This window comes from Esox lucius, chromosome 6 (genome assembly GCF_011004845.1).
Source record: "Esox lucius isolate fEsoLuc1 chromosome 6, fEsoLuc1.pri, whole genome shotgun sequence".
Taxonomy (NCBI): Eukaryota; Metazoa; Chordata; class Actinopteri; order Esociformes; family Esocidae; genus Esox; species Esox lucius.
The window spans coordinates 26,648,271-26,668,667 of record NC_047574.1 but is presented as its reverse complement, the minus strand read 5'-3'; the positions used below and the strand labels follow the sequence as shown (position 1 = coordinate 26,668,667).

The 20,397-nt window shown below is 40.7% G+C and overlaps 1 protein-coding gene across 3 annotated transcripts in view; it reads right to left on the bottom strand.

The window, feature by feature from the left end:
* Positions 1 to 20,397, bottom strand: part of LOC105010721 (inositol polyphosphate-5-phosphatase A) — a 144,371-nt gene that overhangs the window by 86,156 nt on the left and 37,818 nt on the right. For all 3 annotated transcript variants that reach the window (XM_010870259.5, XM_010870260.5, XM_034292669.1), the window contains exons 3-4: positions 4,089 to 4,189; positions 3,615 to 3,702 (exon numbers count right to left, since the gene is read on the bottom strand). In XM_010870259.5, the coding sequence (XP_010868561.1) occupies positions 3,615 to 3,702; positions 4,089 to 4,189 (189 nt within the window). The remainder of the gene's footprint in view (positions 1 to 3,614; positions 3,703 to 4,088; positions 4,190 to 20,397) is intronic.

Below are 20,397 nucleotides of genomic sequence, written 5' to 3'. Positions count from 1 at the left end.
CTGTGAGTCAGTACTAAGAGAAAGGAGTTGCTTGAGGAGTAGTAGGAGAGAGCGGAGCACTAAGAAACAAGGTGATGAGTGTGACGTAAGTGACACTGCTGGGCGTGCGCTCACACACACACACTCGCACACAAAGTCCCTGTCACCGCAGACCGCCACTAAATGTTGAGAAATTCTTCGGCGCTGTGCTGCACGGTGTTCAGTTTGGATGATTGCATTACTGACAAGCCGACGGAAGATGGAATTAATGCCTCACCTCTGGAGCGAGGGGTGTTGCTGGCAGCTCCTGACATACCTCCGGCAGGGCCTGAGTGAAAAGCATGAGGATGAAACCTGCCTGCATGCCTGCCTCGGGATGACTGCGGATGAGTTTGGCCCTTAGCATCACGTCCCTCATCCCAAGAGCTGGAACGATGGGGCCCGTGGCCCGAGCAGCAATACAATTTACGGAATTACCACGGGAACGATGAAACTGAACAATAGGGTGACAGCATGTTCACCTGTTTACCCATAAGTCTACAGCAACTACCTGTAGCTGAATGTTGGCACATTAACAATCACCTATATAAGCCAACATCTTGAACTTCAAGCTTCGCATTTCCTCATTAGTGTCCTATAGGGTATTAACCACAATGAAGAATATATGTGAAGTCATCAGCGTCGATAATGTCTGATTAATCACGGAGTCAGCACAACCAGCCACCAGAGACCGACTTGAGTTGTGACGACTGATGACAAAACAGGAAGCATCAATGAAACAGGTTCAACTAAATCTTGACATTACCGGGGCTTAGATGGAACTTTGTTACTTAAAAGCTTAGTGACACATTCTTTCCTCATGGGTCAGCCTATGCTCATAGAATGTTTTGTGTGTGTGTGTGTGTGTGTGTACGCACTAGAGACAGCGCTAACAGGATAGAGATGGGGAGTGGGCCCAGCACCTCCTCAAGGCTGACAACGGCTCCCGGACTCTACACCGCAGGACACCGCGGGGGAAATCCAATCACAGCATCCGGAGGAGTCGTCGAAGGTGGCAGCCCAGCACGAACGCTAGATAAACCGATTAAGACGAGGTGACAGCCAGGCTGGAGCCGCGGGGATGACAACGGCCGCGGCCGGGGCGGGAAACCGAGTTAGAGTCCTGTCAGAACGCAGAGCCCAATTTATCCACCTGCTCTCCCACGCCCGTTCTGCCGAACCGGAACACAGGAGGACATTTCTAATTTCCCATTAAAATGCTCCAGGACAACTGTGGGCTGTGTTCATTTTTATGACACTTGTAGTTACTAACGGTGTGTGCCAAGGTGCGCATGTGGTAAATAGGAAGCCAGGAGGCAGAGTGACTACTGTGACGAACTGGGCGGATTCAATGTTTTTGACTTCAGACATTCCAGTCAGCGTTCGAGACGAACGGCAACCCGTGCAGCGAAGGCCAGGCATTAGTGGGCATCATTCAGCGGGTCCACCCGGGTAGCCCAGAGGCCCGGGCCCATGATAAATATTAATGGGCTGGAACAAGCGGACTGGGACTTGAGCTATCAGGGCGGTCTCTCCTAATTGACATTTTACCTGCTGTATACCTTAACGGCGCCATAAAACACCAGGCACGCCCTGGCCTCAGTCAGAGAAGCTGTCACTCAAGACCCCCCCCCACCCTGTCAATGCACAGCACACAAAGACTCCCTATGGGAGAGGTGTGAAGGATGGCAGCCCTGCTTCCACCCAATAGTGGACTAGAGGACCACGTGGTCATGTTCAAGATTACACAACAGTCTAGTTCATGGTTTAAAAAAGTAAAATATTTAATGTCTTTCAGTTCCAATCGCCTTAAAGACAGCCACCCCTTTGACCACTCTAACCTGTTGGCATATCTGTCCGGTCACAGTCACTCGGATGGGCCAGTTTCTTGGTCAATTAACATGTGTGCTCCTATTACCTAAACACACACATACACAGCTCGCGGACATAGCTCGCAAACAGTCGGCGGTGCGCTTGATTAGGTGGCACTGAGGCCGCGTTCGCCGCGGTACGAGGGGAGCATATGGCACGGCCAGCCACGGCCATGCGCAGCGGAGACGGACGGTTAAACGACAGGTCCCTCAGGGTCGTTACCGTTCACTTTCACTACATTAAAGCGCGTCCACTCGGCTGTCGTACCCACTTATCCGTTTGAAAGGAAAACACACGGCGGCTGACGTAGCCGGTGGGCCTTGGGAGACGCAACGGAGTTGCCACTAACATTATCTGGAAATTGACAGGCAGAGCAGACAACAAACCATTACCCGCAGGCAGAAATCGAAGGTTGAGGAAACCAAATATGATGCCCTGATGATGTCATCCTCGCTCGATGGCTGCCTGCGTTAATATTTACGGCCCGGATTTGAATATCCATCAATATCGATTCTGGGGTTCTCCTCTGCTTTAGAAGTTAGTTACTCCCATAGGTTAAAACTACAACGGGAACAGGTATAATTCTATGCTAATCATGAACGCCAGATAAATGAACATGTGGAGATCATCGTCAGTCGCTTAACTGGAAGGGCAGTTTGTTATTTTTGCATTAAGCCCAATGTTTGTGATACGTTCATAATATGTTTATGAAAAGAGCATTCTTGACTGGTGGTAGTGTGATTTACGAGGTGGGGGGATAACGCCTCCAGGAGCAACAGAGCAGAGAATCATGACAGATACGCCTCGGGAGGCACAGCTACACTGATTGTTTGGGCGCTCCTTAAACCACATCTATCCCCCTCTCTTTATTATGGGCTGAAGAGCCAGGGAATTAAATATCACGCCCATCCCTGTTTACTTCCAAATGTAGTGGTGGGAGTGCAACCAAAGGAAAGGAAAGCATTTAGAAAAACATTAATTGAGAGCATTCCACAACAAATTTATTTTGTTGAAATCATGCCTGACAAAAAAAAAAATTGCGTAAGGCATGTGCGCACGTTTTCGAATTGGGGGTGTGTTGGGATGTTGTTGATGAAACTTTTGACTGATATCATTAACACTGACAATCTGGCTCCACCAAGTGGCCATGCAAGGCAGCAGAGGTACAGCTGTTTACCCGCTCCACACAAAAAAGAGCAACCATTTGGACAAAACGGTCCACATTTCTTTAAATCTTATTGACACGGAAAACCATACCATTAGGTTTAGTACATACGTATGATTTGCTGTAATAAGAAAAACATCCATCCAAAATATGTGCTAAATAACAGAAGCCTCAACCAGCTGTCAGCTGATAACACTTGAAAAGTTGCAGTAGGTTATAAGATCCAAAACATATTGCATGACATCTAGCACCCCCTTGTGGTTATTTATAAACAATGCACATGCAAATAAAATGCAGGGATCCACACTGCTAAGGAAGATCCCAACTTAAATTTTAGTATTCAAATCTTCTATTGTTCCAAGACCACATTATTTAAGGTAATATTAACTGCTGTGTGTAGGGCATTCAGCTGTGCTACATCTGGGGGAATTCTGATGTGCAACACCTCGAAGAATGCATCACATCAGGGATAAATGGAGTGTAGTCCAGTAAACAAAAAACCTGAGATCTACAAGAAGAAAACAAATTAGCAGGGTCAAAACCGACCAGAGGCACTTACTGTAAAATGCTCCTGGGATTTGTAGTTCTCGTCGAGGTAGACACGGGCTCTGTTGTATTCCTTCATCGCATCACTGGACAGCAGCTCTCTAGAAGAGAAAAAACACATTTAAAACAGGGGGACCCCTAAAAATTCTTTTTAAATGGTTCCTCAAATGTTTTTTTTCCCATCCTATGAATAAACAACATATAATATGCAGATAAGCCTAATTGATCGTAGTCTAGTGCATTCTTTTATTTCTGTGAATATCAAAGTCCTGTGAACTTCCAAAGATGACACCAAATAAGTTGTCACCAGAAGGTGGAGTTGTTCACTCATTTTTCACAGAGTTTTGATCCTTGTTTTCCTGTGGACCAGAGCAGAGGGAGTAGCCTTGACATAAAAACCCCTAGAGCTGGCTTTGTATTAAGCAGACAGCCCTTCTGCAGTGAAGGCCATTTAAAACGGTGGACTATTCACTTTGAGGGCACTTACTTGACAAAACAATCTACGTGTGACATGGACGCTTCAAAGTTCTTCCCGCCCACCTCTTGACAGTGCACTGCAATGAAGTGGGGCTTGTGTGATTGGACCGTCTGCACAGAAGACAACAAGGCATAGTGTTAATGACAGCATAGACACAACGTGATCATTTCACTATGAACCTAAGCCAAGATCTTCTCCAAGTTATATTTTTTGCAGTTCTGATTAGACAGCTCAACAATAAAGTCAAAATGTGTCGAGTCATCAAACCAAATATGTTATTTAATTTCATTTACTGCCGTTAAGATTTTGATTTGATGTATTTTAGTTGATTGTTTTAATGGTGGTATATTTTCTTGTCCGTAACTGTTCTTTACTCTGTCAAGGCAAATAAGCTGCTGCATGTGCAATAGCTGATAGGGTTTCTGGACTAAACACCTGCGAAATGTGCAGAGAAGGTCAATATTATTGTACAAGAAACAGTATAAATTATATTGGTTGAGAAAGAAGCTGAACATTGTTTTTGCCAAAGTGTACTTCTATAAGCTAGCAGGCATTAAGAAAACTCTCCCACATAAGTTATTTTAGATAAATGGGTAAATAGAGGCTATTGCTCAATGAAACTCAATTTTTGGTAGCTACCCTAGAGTATTAGGCCTACAGAGCTGTCGAAAGGGAATCACAACAAATTGTTCCTGAGATTAGAGGGGGAAGAAAAAACAGAACATCTCAGACAAATTACCTAGCATTCAGAACTAAGGTTGGATAACACAGATGATACTGGCTCCTTCAGCAGAATTCTGTAGCGAGCAGCCTAGAGTGTCACATTTCAGATTTCCCAAAAAACTGAATTAAAAGATCTCACAAGCTCCCATATAAATCACAACTACGTACACAGTCAAAACAAAAAAGACAAAGAGCCCCTTTACTGCATAGTGAGCCCCTATAATCAGGTCTGGTGGTTTTAGAGACAGAAGCTGGGTAACACCCAAGACTGGGGGACAAACAGCTAGTAGAGGCCAAGATACATTACATTTCACGAGGGAAACCCTTCCTTCTACTGTTGTGTCAGACCTAAGGCATTTAGCTGACAATGTATCATCACGGATATGCCTGGGGCACAGCATGCAGGGTGTGACAAACAAGGCCCCTCATTGCTGAGAAGTGTCAACATCATTATGACAGATTACGGAAAACACTTCACATTACACTAGTCAGTTTGGTGTCAAAACAGCCCTTGGAAGATTCCATGTAAAAGGGAAGCAAAGCATCCAAAAGCAGAAAGAAATTACTCTCAAATGAAACCATGTTCCTTGTTATCCTTAAGATCTACATTCTGGAGTGCAAACTTGAAAAATGAATTTTTACCATTAAATTACAGACTGGGTGGCCAAGAGTCAATTAAGTTCAGTCACATATTGTTAAGATAGAGGGGGTGACTGAAACATTCCACGTAACATCAATAACATTGTCAGGAAATGGTTGAGCACAATTTGTTTTACATGGGAATATTCTGAAACCATCACTGTTAAGCTGCTTTCAATTAAGGATTTACATGATTATAACTGTTCTCCCTTTAAAGCCATGTGAAAGTATATACCCTGAAAAGTTTCTCATTAAACATTTGGACACCACAATGGTAACACAATTCAAAAAATCAAACAAATATTGTTTTACTTTGAAACCATTTATTCAATTAAAATAAAAAGTAAATATGCCCCTACCATCACCATCACATACAGTGGGGCAAAAAAGTATTTAGTCAGCCACCAATTGTGCAAGTTCTCCCACTCAAAAAGATGAGAGGCCGGTAATTTTCATCATAGGTATACTTCAACAATGAGAGACAAAATAAAAATAAAAAATCCTGAAAATCACATTGTAGGATTTTTAATGAATTTATTGGTAAATTCCTCTGTAAAAAAAGTATTTGGTCACCTACAAACAAGCAAGATTTCTGGCTCTCACAGACCTTTAACAACTTCTTTAAGAGGCTCCTATGTCCTCCACTCATTACCTGTATTAATGGCACCTGTTTGAACTTGTTATCAATATAAAAGACACCTGTCCACAACCTCAAACAGTCACACTCCAAACTCCACTATGGCCAAGACCAAAGAGCTGTCAAAGGACACCAGAAACAAAATTGTAGACCTGCACCAGGCTGGGAAGACTGAATCTGCAATAGGTAAGCAGCTTGGTGTGTAGAAATCAACTGTGGGAGCAATTACAAGAAAATGGAAGACATACAAGACCACTGATAATCTCCCTCGATCCGGGGCTCCACGCAAGATCTCACCCCGTGGGGTCAAAATGATCACAAGAACGGTGAGCAAAAATCCCAGAACCACATGGGGGACCTAGTGAATGACCTGCAGAGAGCTGGGACCAAAGTAACAAAGGCTACCATCAGTAACACACTACGCCGCCAGGGACTCAAATCCTGCAGTGCCAGACGTGTCCCCCTGCTTAAGCCAGTACATGTCCAGGCCCGTCTGAGGTTTGCTAGAGAGCATTTGGATGGTCCAGAAGAGGTTTGGGAGAATGTCATATGGTCAGATGAAACCAAAATAGAACTTTTTGGTAAAAACTCAACTTGTCGTGTTTGGAGGAGAAAGAATGCTGAGTTGCATCCAAAGAACACCATACCTATTGTGAAGCATGGGGGTAGAAACATCATGCTTTGGGGCTGTTTTTCTGCAAAGGGACCAGGACGACTGATCCGTGTAAAGGAAAGAATGAATGGGGCCATGTATCGTGAGATTATGAATGAAAACCTCCTTCCATCAGCAAGGGCATTGAAGATGAAACGTGGCTGGGTCTTTCAGCATGACAATGATCCCAAGCACACCGCCCGGGCAATGAAGGAGTGGCTTCGTAAGAAGCATTTCAAGGTCCTGGAGTGGCCTAGCCAGTCACCAGATCTCAACCCAATAGAAAGTCTTTGGAGGAATGGGCCAAAATACCAGCAACAGTGTGTGAAAACCTTGTGAAGACTTACAGAAAACGTTTGACCTCTGTCATTGCCAACAACGGGTATATAACAAAGTATTGAGATGAACTTTTGTTATTGACCAAATACTTATTTTCCACCATAATTTACCAAAAAATTCATTAAAAATCCTACAATGTGATTCTATTTTTTATTTATTTTTCTCATACAGGCCTCTCTCATCTTTTTAAGTGGGAGAACTTGCACAATTGGTGGCTGAATAAATACTTTTTTGCCCCACTGTAAAATGGCTACAATTAGAATCAGGTGTGCCAAATGTACAAATGATTAGAAAAGCATTAAAGAATATCTTGGGAGGGTACAGTCTTCCATAAAGATTAGAAACTTGGACTGGTTTGGTCTTAACTGTTTGGTTGCGTGGGAACACACCATACCATGATCAAAATACAGTACCTATCCGAGGCCCTCATAAGAACAATTATTGATGCCTGAATCCATACGGAAGGGGTTACAAAGCCAATTTCAACAATTCTAAGTAGATCGTTCCACTGTCCAACAGATCTACAAATAGAGAAAAGCCCAGACTACTGGCAAGTAACATAGGACAGGTAGACCCAGCAAATATAGCCCAAGAGCGGACCAAAAAATGCTCATAGAAGTCTCTAAGAAACCCTGAGTAACATCAAGGGATCTACAGGCCTCTCTGGCCACAATCATGTACTGCAACTATCATAGAGAAACTGCACAAACTTGGCCTACATGTGAGGTCAGAAAGGAAGCATCTGCTCTAAAAAAAGAAAAATGAAAATCAAGACACAATTGTACCAAATGCTGTGTTTGGTGAACTAAACACTTTATTTGAATAGAAGAACCTCATTACAACATAAATCCTGGAGGTGGTGGCTTAATGGTTTGGGGCTGCTTTGCCTCCTCAGGAGCTGGCCAACTTTCCCTCATTCAGTCACCCACAAATTCCATATTGTAACAGAGAATTATTAAGTAGAATGTGATGCCAGAAATGGAGGGTTATGGAATGGCGGAATCAAATCCCAGATCTCAATTCTATCATAATGTGGGGGGACTTGAAGTGGCCCATGAACGTAAGACAGACCTCAAACATGACAGTTGAAGCAGTATGGTAAAGAAGACTGGGCAAAAATGTCTGCCAGTTGATGTAACAGATAGACAGACAGAAACAGTTACATTAAGTTATTTTAGTTGAAGGAGTCAACACCAGCTATTGAAGCTAAGGGTGTGCATATTGTCCAGATTATTAACATCAACTTATTTAGATATTTAATGAATGAATACAGCACAATCATTGTGTCATTTATAAAATTAGACTACTTTCATCTGTCAAGTGTTAAAGTGAAGATTCTATAACTATATATGTCTAAATGTGCAATCAAAAAAGAAATTTCCATATGGGTACCTTTCAGTTGACTGTATATTCATAATGGTTGTGGATGTGATGGATAATAATATTCAGTCTTCAGAAAACTGAATACTGTGGGATGTATTCATTAAAATGGTACTAAAGCAACTATTTGTATGTTCTATATAAAATTCTCTGAGAAGATACATACTGGGCAGTACTATTCCTAGATAGAATGGCAAGAATAGCCCAACAAAATACACCACAAGAGTGGACATGTCTTATTTGCATACTTTTATAAACATTTATTGGGAGTTTCTCCAGTCATGAATTAAGCCTACTGTAGGACTAAAATACATTTCCCCTGAGATTTTCCATAGAGCTTTATTTTCATTCCAGGACCAGGCAAAATCTGTGACTGGGAAATGAAGGTTGTATGCAAAAGAAGTGGGTCTACCTTCCAATGGTTAAGGTTCATTTTCATACATGTGGAAAAAAACAATGTGATGCCTATGGGGAAAAAACAATGTGATGCCTATGGGGAAAAAACAATGTGATGCCTATGGGGAAAAAACAATGTGATGCCTATGGGGAAAAAACAATGTGATGCCTATGGGGGAAAAACAATGTGATGCCTATGGGGGAAAAACAATGTGATGCCTATGGGGGAAAAACAATGTGATGCCTATGGGGGAAAAACAATGTGATGCCTATGGGGGAAAAACAGTGTGATGCCTATGGGGGAAAAACTGTGTGATGCCTATGGGGGAAAAAATGTGTGATGCCTATGGGGGAAAAAATGTGTGATGCCTGGCCTTGAATATTGGACAACTGTACTGTAAAGATTTCTGTTAGATGGTTCCTCAAATTGAAAGTAGTCTATGGGCCAAGATAAACAGTAATACATGGTTTAGCTCTTTTAAAATGATACAAATCAATGTAAATAATGTTTTTTGTTTGATCATATTATTTTTAAGTAACATTCAACCAAATATATAGTTGTTGAGATGTTTTTTTGTAAAACATGCCTGCTTCTCCCTATTACATTATTTAGCTAGTGGTGGCTAAAATCAGCTTATGGTTGCAATGACTGTTTAAAGGGGCACTAAATTATATATACCAGTTTATCTTGGCCCATATACTATTTGCAAGCTAACAAACAACCTAACAATGATATAAAATCAGTCCATGTTTTGACCCAAGGGAGTTCAAGATAAGGTAAGTTCAGCATTCCGCAAAAATGTGTAGATTTTATGGGTTAAACCCCAAAAACATATATAACATTTGACATGTATCAAGATTTGGAGTGATTCTATCACAACCATAAGATTTTATATTGTATGTAAATTTAAAGTCCATCATGCTTGAATCAGCCACATACTATAGATCAGTGATGCGGTTCTGGTGATGTATACAGGCCTTCTTTCAGTTTCGGCTCTCTTGCCGATGTCTAGATTAATTGACAGGACAGCACAAACAGATGGGATCAGGCTAGAAATACCTGGTCAGAGTGGGAGACCAGTCAGAGGAGAGAGAAGCATTCCATAGTAATTTCCACTGCAGAGTCACATGACCTCTCCCATGTCCCATCCTGGCCCCTAACACTAAAAGGTGTTTGTGAGTGCACTGCCAGCAAGCCCGGACTGTTCAGAGGTGCTGACCCGTAACGGAAAATCCATATTTGAGTGAATTACAGCACTCATAGGCACTCACAGGGTCGGGCTGTGGCTGGTGGGCAGGCCATTGATCTCTGTCATCCAGGATATGTGGCCCCCCAGGGAGGGGGGTTGCACCCGGGACAGCTTCAGGCCTGGAGGCCTACTCTGGACCTACTTCAACACCCCCCCCCCCCCCGTGTTACTTCCACTATAGGCAAAATCAAATAAAAGTAATGTATGGCAATAACACTATGGATTTTCAATCAACCTATGGCTTGTCACTTAGCTGGATGACCCAGAAAATGGGCCTCTAAGAACTAGGGTTCTCAAACTTCAAAAGATTAGTAGACCCATCAGCTCCCAATGAAAAAGACTGCCTCAAGGAGCTTCAGCCAACCAAGTTACAGTGGGCATGCAAGGGACATAATTTTTTTGTAGGCAGTGCACACTCAAGCCTTAGTTTTCCATGCAGACAAATTTAATTGGATTACTATAATCAGAAACGCTGCTATTGATAAAAGCAATGACGGCTCCTTACTGGCTGTGTAGTATGGGCGGTGGTGAATGGTGACAGAATTTTTACATAAGTCACGCATAAATGCAGTCCCTTAAAGCAATCAATTACTGTTCAAATACATAAAATGCATAGCCACTAATCTTTCACCCCTTAACAGGACAATAATAAATAATAAAGGAAAGTTGCAAGCATAGGTTTAGCTCACAACATAACGATATAGACCTCAACAATGGAATATCGATTCTTTAGCTAAAATGCTGCATACACTAATGTACAGAAGGAAAAAAAGGGCATGGCAGAATGACAGAGAACATAAGATTTACAGCTATAACAAGCCAACTAGGTATTCTGGTTCACACAACTTTTTAGAAAAATAGAGACATTACTTGCCTCACCTGAAGAACAAGAGAATGCGCCCACTTGCAATTTTCCCGCCTTCCCTATGCCCAAAGCCATCTACTGCCAGTGGCGGACTGAAGTTTGCTGTTGAAGAAGTCATTCACATCTCGTGCGAGATAACGACTATTATAATGCCAGCGCTCCAACCTTGGCAGGACACTTTTTATCTTTGGCAGTTGTCACAGTCCAGGGGACTGCTATCTGCCATAAACAATTGCCAGGAAGAGGCTGCAAGTACTTTAATGCTTTAAAACGTTTCCCAATCTGAATGTTTTTTAAACACTAAGCATCAGTAACGTAAACATATAGAATAACTGAGCATGTCACAAACAAATCATGATTTAGTTTAAATGATACTGATTATAAATTGTTACGCCATTAGCCTACATTTTCAGCATTCATTTTACAAACAAATGTTTAACTCATGACTTGTTCCTTTTCAGACATTATCAGCTCATGGCTATAGCTAACCTACTTCCAATGACCACCAAAACGTAGCTGAATCATGGTCAAAATAGAAATATGGGATTACAATTCCAGCATTATGACAACAAATGCATGTAACTCGTGAAAATATGCTGCAAGACACATTATATTTCTTAAAACTCAAAAATTTACCATTTAGTTATTTTTGCATTAACTGTACTTTCCAAATTCCAAATATATTAAAGCAGTTATGGGTCCTCAAATTCTTTCTTTTCACCTAACTACTAGCTCAAAAGTTAAACTTCAAAAGTAAATTTGTTTCAATAATCTGCTTCAAGACCAGTCTAGCTGTATTTGGTTAGCTTTGGCAAACCTATTTGCTAATTTCCAGCTTATCTTTGCAAAGTATTCCTGAAATATGCAAACACAGAGTCATGTTTTCTTCTATTGCAGTAACAAGTACACTACTGCATGTTGTAAGCCTATTACTTCTGACTTCTGCAATTTCATCACGCAGTTTGTCTGATGTAGATGTACTGATTTTCCTGGTCCAATCTGTCTTTTTCTAGCCCTGTGGTATCTCCATGATGAATACAAGGCCAAACAACAATCCAAGTCTCCTTTATCTTTCGGAAGGCCAATCCCCTTTTGTTACCCTGAGCAGCCCTTGTAGAAAGAGTTGACAGATTGACACAGTACAAGTGATATAAAAACAAACGTTGAACAGTCTTAAGAGAGGTAAAGATCTGTCAAATGCAATGGACTTCCTTTGTAACATGACAGCTGAAATTCAGTGATGACAGCTGATTCAAGTACCACAAAGGGGTCATCTCTCCCACTCTGTGTGGTTGGCAACATGTTTTTCAAAGGAGTTTATCATCTCTTGACTCTCACTTCCTCCAACACATATCTGATACAAATTCTAGGCGGTTGCCTTAATAATAGCATTGGCATAACAATCCGCTAAAACTGTTTACATATATTGCTGGAATATGTTACTTGATCGCCAAACAATGAAGGCTGTGTCAAAAAATAACAATTAGAATGAGCAGGCATGTCTAGTTCTCAGGGAAAAAATGGTTATATGTATTTGCTTTTTGTTTTTTACAAAATGTTGTTACCCTTCCAGGTTTGTTGTATCCCATTTACCATTATGGCCTTGTCTTGACAACTCACCAGCCTGTGCAGGAGAGTCGATGGTTTGAGTAGTACCATATCTCACCGAGCCTTGCTACATGTTATCATAATACTTTACACACTCAAACCTACATTAGAGACATTTCCAATATACATTGCAAAAAAAATGTAAAACCAAGTGGAGATTTTTTTTTGCCACACCGCTTAAGCAGAGCCAGCCAACAAGAGAAAATGACTGACTGACTGACTGGCTCTTGTTAAACTGCGCAGTGATTAGAGACGTGATATACAAAATACATTCCACATTCGTGCCTCATCACAGTCAGAACAAATTATGCATTAGGATTTGTTCAGGAAAGACAAAAACGTCACTGGCTACAAACTTCACTAGTTACGTTATAGCAAGCCTAAAATGAAACCGTTTAAAATGAAATGCGAATATTTCTATTGCATTTTTGAAGCACAAATCCGTGCAAGCGTTTTGGGTCAGGATAGACAAAAACATACTTTATAGTAAGCCTAAAATTTTACTTTTTATGGTTATATTGATTAGCTATTCCAGTTAGTAAGTTAGTAGATACTAGTAAGCCTATTACTGCCTAATCAGCTGTTAAAACAGCCAGTGGGCAAAAGGCCTTTCAGTTAATATATGCCATTTGCGGTGGAGGTAAACTTAATAAGAAACTTTAGTCAATTTAACACAATGAATAATGGTGTCTAACAAAATATTCAGACTTGGCGTAATGTTAATGCGTGACAAAACTTTGCAATGTTGAGATGCTATACGGACACTCACAACCTTAGTAGCTCCGTGGTGTAGTGGTTAAAGACATTCACGTGTGAGACCTGAGTTTGAATCCATGAAACATTTCTCACTTTTAATTCCGGGCCAGCTGAACTAGGCTTGCCTGGTTCCTTTTCAGATTTTAAGATGAAAGTTTTATGAATTTACTTGCACCATTTTTTCATGTCAGATATTTTATAAAATATGCAAAAAATCTGTACTAGGCTTTATTGGTACCTACCTTTCAAGCCCAAGGATGTTCCAAATAAGCCCATCTAAACTAACATTTTAAATACCTAAATTATTTCAACCTATCCAACAATGTTTCCTGTAAAATAGTGGACACATCATAACCTTGTACTTAAAACAACCCATGTCATGAAGCGTAGCTACTACAAGCTCTCAAAAAAAGCAGACAATGACAGAATTAATTTAGACTGTACTGATGCTGCTCCCTCTTCCTTGAAAGCCTACAGTGTGTCTTCTCATGGGGAACCCATGCATTACTGTCATTGTCCAGTGCAATGGGTGTTTTACACATTTTGCATCAAACTGTGTAAACTTTTTTAAATGTAAAGTGTCTTCAGAAAACTTCAGTCATATATAACTTTCTACCAGTAATCTTTCACGTTTTAGTTTTTGGATAATGGCATCTCAATCTGATCATTTAGTTCAGGGGTGTCAAACCGGTTCCACGGAGGGCCGAGTGTCTGCAGGTTTTTGGTTATTCCTATAAATTGGTTCCTAGTTCATACCTACACAACCAGGTGAGGGTAGAAACTAACCAATCAGTGACCTAATTAACCAATCAAGTACAAGGAGAGAGCAAAAACCTGCAGACACTCGGCCCTCCGTGGAACCGGTTTGACACCTGTGATTTAGTTGTTACACCCCTAGCACACACTATATTTTCTTATTTTAGTTATCTCAACTAAAAAGAAAACAGTCCAATGTAAAAAATACCTAGAAAAAAATGGTAGAGACTGTGTAGTGGCTATAGGCTGAACTTGACCTGGGCTTCTAATTTTAGGCAAAAGCGTTCCGGATCCTTTTTTAGCCAAGCCTTATTAACACATACAGTTAGATGAACATACTGTAATGTGCGATTTGTCAGTTACTGCACTTATTTAATCCTAATTCTAGTGCAGGCTATTGGACACGTTTACACCAAGTTTACACATCGTTTACACATCGTTTACACATCGCTGCTAATAGAGGTGCCACAACTGAATGAAGTAGTTTTGGAAGACATGAAATCTCAGTTAAATAATCTATTACATAACCCAATGTTGTTAAATATACCATGAAAATATAGGATATGTTGTTGTGTGACCTTTATTGGGAATGTCTGTATTTATGAATTGGAATTTAGACAAGGATTTTATTAGTTTATTTTTATACAAAACAATGACCATCCCTGTAGAGTTCACGAACTTTCATGCAACACTTTATATATTGTCAAAAACAATAAACAGAAAACATTTCTCTCTTCTTGATTGCAATCCAAAGATGATAGTGAGCTTAAAGGATACATGAACTTAATAGGTAGGCTACACTTACTCTATGCACTTGCCACAGTAAGGTGCTCTTGATAAGAGAAACAGCTAAACACATACATTTACATATTTTGAGATCATATGTTTGGGACAAATCCAACAAAACAGACTAATGGATAACAGTCTTTTCAATTTGAAGCATGTTGTTGGTCGTATCTAGGTGAGGGGATGCCTGAGATCAGCAAACACTAGAGAACTCTGGCTAAAGTCAGGCTGACCAACTGAGCAGACAATTGGATCCATTTACTAAATCCTTATCAGTCAGTTTAAATTGTCTAAGTAGTTGGACATGACCCAACAGTTTACTCAATACAAAGCCTTACCAGAAGCCCACAGGAATGTTCTCATAGTCAAATTATTTACACCACTACATGTGTCAGGATGAGCTCACAGTAATGAATGCCCAATTCTTGAACTTTTTCGCCATGGTCTGATTTTAAGACACCCACTGGGTGAATCTTTCTTTTGATTTGGACACAGGTTTCACAAGCTCAACTCCCTCCATGGTTTGGCAAATGAAACAGAAATGTTAAACAAAATCTTTTCCATAAAAATGTCAACAGAATTTAGCGATATACACTGATCATCCATAACATTATGACCACTGTCTGGTGAAGTAAATAAAACTAATCTCGTTAGGGGGGCGTCTGCCTTGGTCTGGATGTTTATTATTATAATTTATTAATATAATTTTTTTCTAAACCCAACCAAAGAGTTTTGTTTTTGCCTAATTTCAAACATACCACACCCCATGTGTTTAATGCGTTGCCCACTGGCTAGTTAGTTTTATTCAAGTGCCTTGGTTAGGTAAGTCTGTTACATCGGTTTTCAGCATATGAGCAGCCAGCTAGCAAACATACACTCACCTAAAGGATTATTAGGAACACCTGTTCAATTTCTCATTAATGCAATTATCTAATCAACCAATCACATGGCAGTTGCTTCAATGCATTTAGGGGTGTGGTCCTGGTCAAGACAATCTCCTGAACTCCAAACAGAATGTCAGAATGGGAAAGAAAGGTGATTTAAGCAATTTTGAGCGTGGCATGGTTGTTGGTGCCAGACGGGCCGGTCTGAGTATTTCACAATCTGCTCAGTTACTGGGATTTTCACGCACAACCATTTACAAAGAATGGTGTGAAAAGGGAAAAACATCCAGTATGCGGCAGTCCTGTTGGCGAAAATGCCTTGTTGATGCCAGAGGTCAGAGAATGGGCCGACTGATTCAAGCTGATAGAAGAGCAACTTTGACTGAAATAACCACTCGTTACAACCGAGGTATGTAGCAAAGCATTTGTGAAGCCACAACACGCACAACCTTGAGGCGGATGGGCTACAACAGCAGAAGACCCCACCGGGTACCACTCATCTCCATTACAAATAAGAAAAAGAGGCTACAATTTGCACGAGCTCACCAACATTTTCTTGGCACACTTTAGCCCCTTAGTGCCAATTGGGCATCGTTTAAATGCCACAGCCTACCTGAGCATTGTTTCTGACCATGTCCATCCCTTTCTGACCACCATGTACCCATCCTCTGATGGCTACTTCCAGCAGGATAATGCACCATGTCACAAAGCTCGAATCATTTCAAATTGGTTTCTTGAACATCACAATGTGTTCACTGTACTGAAATGGCCCCCACAGTCACCAGATCTCAACCCAATAGAGCATCTTTGGGATGTGGTGGAACAGGAGCTTCGTGCCCTGGATGAGCATCCCACAAATCTCCATCAACTGCAAGATGCTATCCTATCAATATGGGCCAACATTTCTAAAGAATGCTTTCAGCACCTTGTTGAATGAATGCCACGTAGAATTAAGGCAGTTCTGAAGGCGAAAGGGGGTCAAACACAATATTAGTATGGTGTTCCTAATAATCCTTTAGGTGAGTGTATAACATGCACTGGTTTACTGGTGAGTGTGTGAAACAATTCTTCCTGATGCTGTGTTCACCCTCCCAGTCTGACCAAACCAAAGTTAATCTTCTAACAACTGAAATAGACTATTTTATTTTTATTGGGGGGTGCACTTTTTTGGGTTTGGCCCAAACCTAACCCTAGCCCAGCCCCTCCAGAGGTCTGTGCAAGGGCCTGTGCAGTGCAATGCTTTCTAAATCCAAGCACACATCATGGATGTAATCAAAGATGACCATAAAAAGTCTGGAGAAACAGGTGAGTTTGGTGCAAGATTAGGTTCAAAAGTTTCCCAGAGCCCCTTTACTTGAGTGCAAAACTCGTGCCGGCATAACTGACATTGTACACATTGTACACGCATGGCAATGTGTAAAATAAAAAGATCTGGAAATGATTATGCAAAATAACACAAATATGCCATTTTATTCTTCCTCTTTAATGTTTTTAGAGTTCCCAGAGAAGGATGACACAAGGCGGCGTATTCATTAGACCGTCACCTACATACAATACACTGCTGTGATTAGGGAATGCCAGGTTCAGCTACCTGAAGTTAAAGTACATGAATGTGTAACAATGTGAGAATTTCATGAGTCAGTTGCCTAGTCAATAAAATACCATGAGAAAGTATATTGACACATCAACTTAGATCAGACGTTTTAAATTAAACCAAGCAGTACTTCATGGTGACCAGGTTCACACGTATTTCAAATTCCATATTGTTTAAAGTACCTTATATGTTGATTGTATTATCAGTTAAAATGATCCCGGAACAACCATTGTGGCTAATATACCATATTGGCCAATGAGAAATGCTGGCTGTTAGCAATTCCAGATAATTTAGATCCCAACTTATCAAACATTATGAGATGACTCAGATCTGACTCAGATCTAAAATACAGAGGAACCAAGAGTTATAGACTGCATGTTTTTGAATAATTATTTTCTTGACCACAATTTGTACTCAAGTACAGGTTAGATTCAGATTATTTTTTGAGTGTAATATCAAAATGATAACCAACATTTAAATTTGTTCAAATCATTTTTTGTTCATATTTACGTAGGTTGTCAACAATTCTGGAGTGTACTGTATATACATATAGTAGACAAACTAAGCACAAATTAAAAACAATAAAGCAGCTTTAGTCTGTTTTACACCAGTGACTGGTAACGTTTTAAACATAATAATAGGCAAACATTACACAATACAAACATACCCAAGACAACAGAGCAGTAGTTGCAGCCATATGTGTACACAACATAGCAAGTAATGAATACCAATAAAATCAAGGTATATTTTGTTCATATTCAAAATAATATATTCCCTCCACTTTGACAATCCAGGATTTTCTACAGAATGTTAACTGAAATAAAACAGTATTTCCACACCACTTTGCAACAGGACAAAATGGATGAATAGTGAAATATTTCACTATTTCCACTGTCCATTATATGGCTGTAATACTGAACATTTTAAACGCTTTTCAGATTATTTCAGATAATCTGTATAATTGTGGATAGCAAAACATTTTCAAATAATTAAAGACCAGACATTCTGTAGTACTAGGGACATCAAACACCTACATTTTATACGATCATATATTCTGAGTAATGCAATATAAAAAATGCAAGACAAAGGTCAAGGTCATGTGATAAACATATGGTAAATTCCAGTTGGGATTATTTCCTGGTAAACTAGGGGAAACAACATTTAACTCAGCAGAGAAAAATACTGATTCTAACGGATAACTACAGGACATTTTAAAAGTCTTCCTCACACTCATTTCTGTTTTCTGACCAAATATTTCTACATATTTCAAAAAAATGGCCAAACAGGGATCAAAAGATCACATCAGCTTCATTATTAATCAGTTGCCTATTCTACATCAACTTAAATGAACAGCAAAGTAGGCTTAAACATTGCTGTTATAACATAACCCAAAACATCACCAAATGTCCTATAAAACTAATCACAGACACAGAATGTCCAGCGAAAGTGGTCCTATGTCCTGCAGCACCACCATAATCCATTAGATGGTGCTGTTTCGCAGGTAATTCTGAATTTAATTCATGTTGCAACTTAGGTCACTTCCCAATTGTAAATAGTTGTTTTGGTACATTTTCTTAGAGTAGGGCATCTCAAGAATTGAACTGTTTCCAACTTTTCCGGTGCATCTGTTGCAGAGGGATCTCCAGAGAAAGCATTGAGCACCTCTGGTTGTGAGTGTGTCTGAGTGGTCTCAAGGGGTCCTCCTTATTGGGATGCAGAACATTCTGGTAGACCCCACTGAGAACCAGGCAGAAGACTGGAGTGGTGAGAAGATTAACAACCATTCTGACGGCTGTTGTTAGTGTATTTAAAAAAAAGCCAAACAATTCAGAAGCAGCCTAAAAACTAATCACAATCACAACATGATATCCGTATGTCCGTCTCAAAACTACTTTCTATGATTAGTATGGGGAATGTAAAGCAGGGTTTCCGAAGTGGCTGTATAAACTTTTTAACTTTTGTTGGGCCTAGCAATATGTTCAAGTTATAGTCAATTAAATTCAACCGAAGTCCAGTCTAGATAGACCTGTACAGCTTTGCTTGGCGCCATTTGTCTCAGTAGCGTTCAGGGGCGTTGTTCTACCCGCACCTCTTTCATGACCACTGACTCACATCAACCAGACCCACCTGGGACCCATGAAACCCAGAGCTCCATGGTGGTGATCTGCAGCCCGGCAGAGAGGTGAGATGTGGAGGGGAGAGGCGTGACCAGACCCCCGTCCCCGGGAGAGGCCCAGTGTCCGGATATGGATGTGAGGGAGAGGCTGGCGGGAATGAGTCAGGGCAACTGCTCCCATTGCTGCTCCATCAACAGTAGTCAGCACAGTTTCTGGGTTAAAGCCAACTCGCACTCAGAATGTGTGTGGTGGTGAACTCTCACAGCTGCTTAGATACGGTACGTGTCCCTCTGCAATCCAGCTGAATAGACTTAATCTGCACAGCTCAAACTCTGCCTCTCCGTGACCATAGCAGCATGTATTTACATTGTCGGTAATGTAACGGTGGTTAGCACCGTCTCACTCCTCATCATTCTCATTTTTATACGCTTGTTGAAGTCTAAAGCGTTTTCAGTGTCTGGAAATATATACAGAGCCAGTGAAATACTGAAATATAAACATGCTGTGCCAGTTCATCTGGCATCGGGGGTGAGTAAAAGTTGTATTGGTTGTGACTGTTCCTCTCTCTTCATTATTGTTTTCATTTCTTCACAAACACACCCACTATAGAGAGTCTTAAAGCTTAATTTTTTTTATTTGTGTGCTCTGAACCACGACTGTACCCAGACAGCATAGACTGTTTTTTGTAGTGAATGCCGTCAACAAATTATGCAATTATGGCAACAAAAAAAGGGTCCTGTCTTACAGAGGCTGTTTGACAGGCTTTAATCTAAGGACGCCGAGATGCTGATTAGGGGGTGCAACGTGCTGGGAATAGCAGTGCGCCATTTGGAGGAAGGAATGGTATTCTGGACAGGCATGGGTTTCATCTTTGTCAACGCTGTCCAGTTGCCCAACGTCCAAACAGCGCTCACCGAATCAAACCTTCTACAGTCG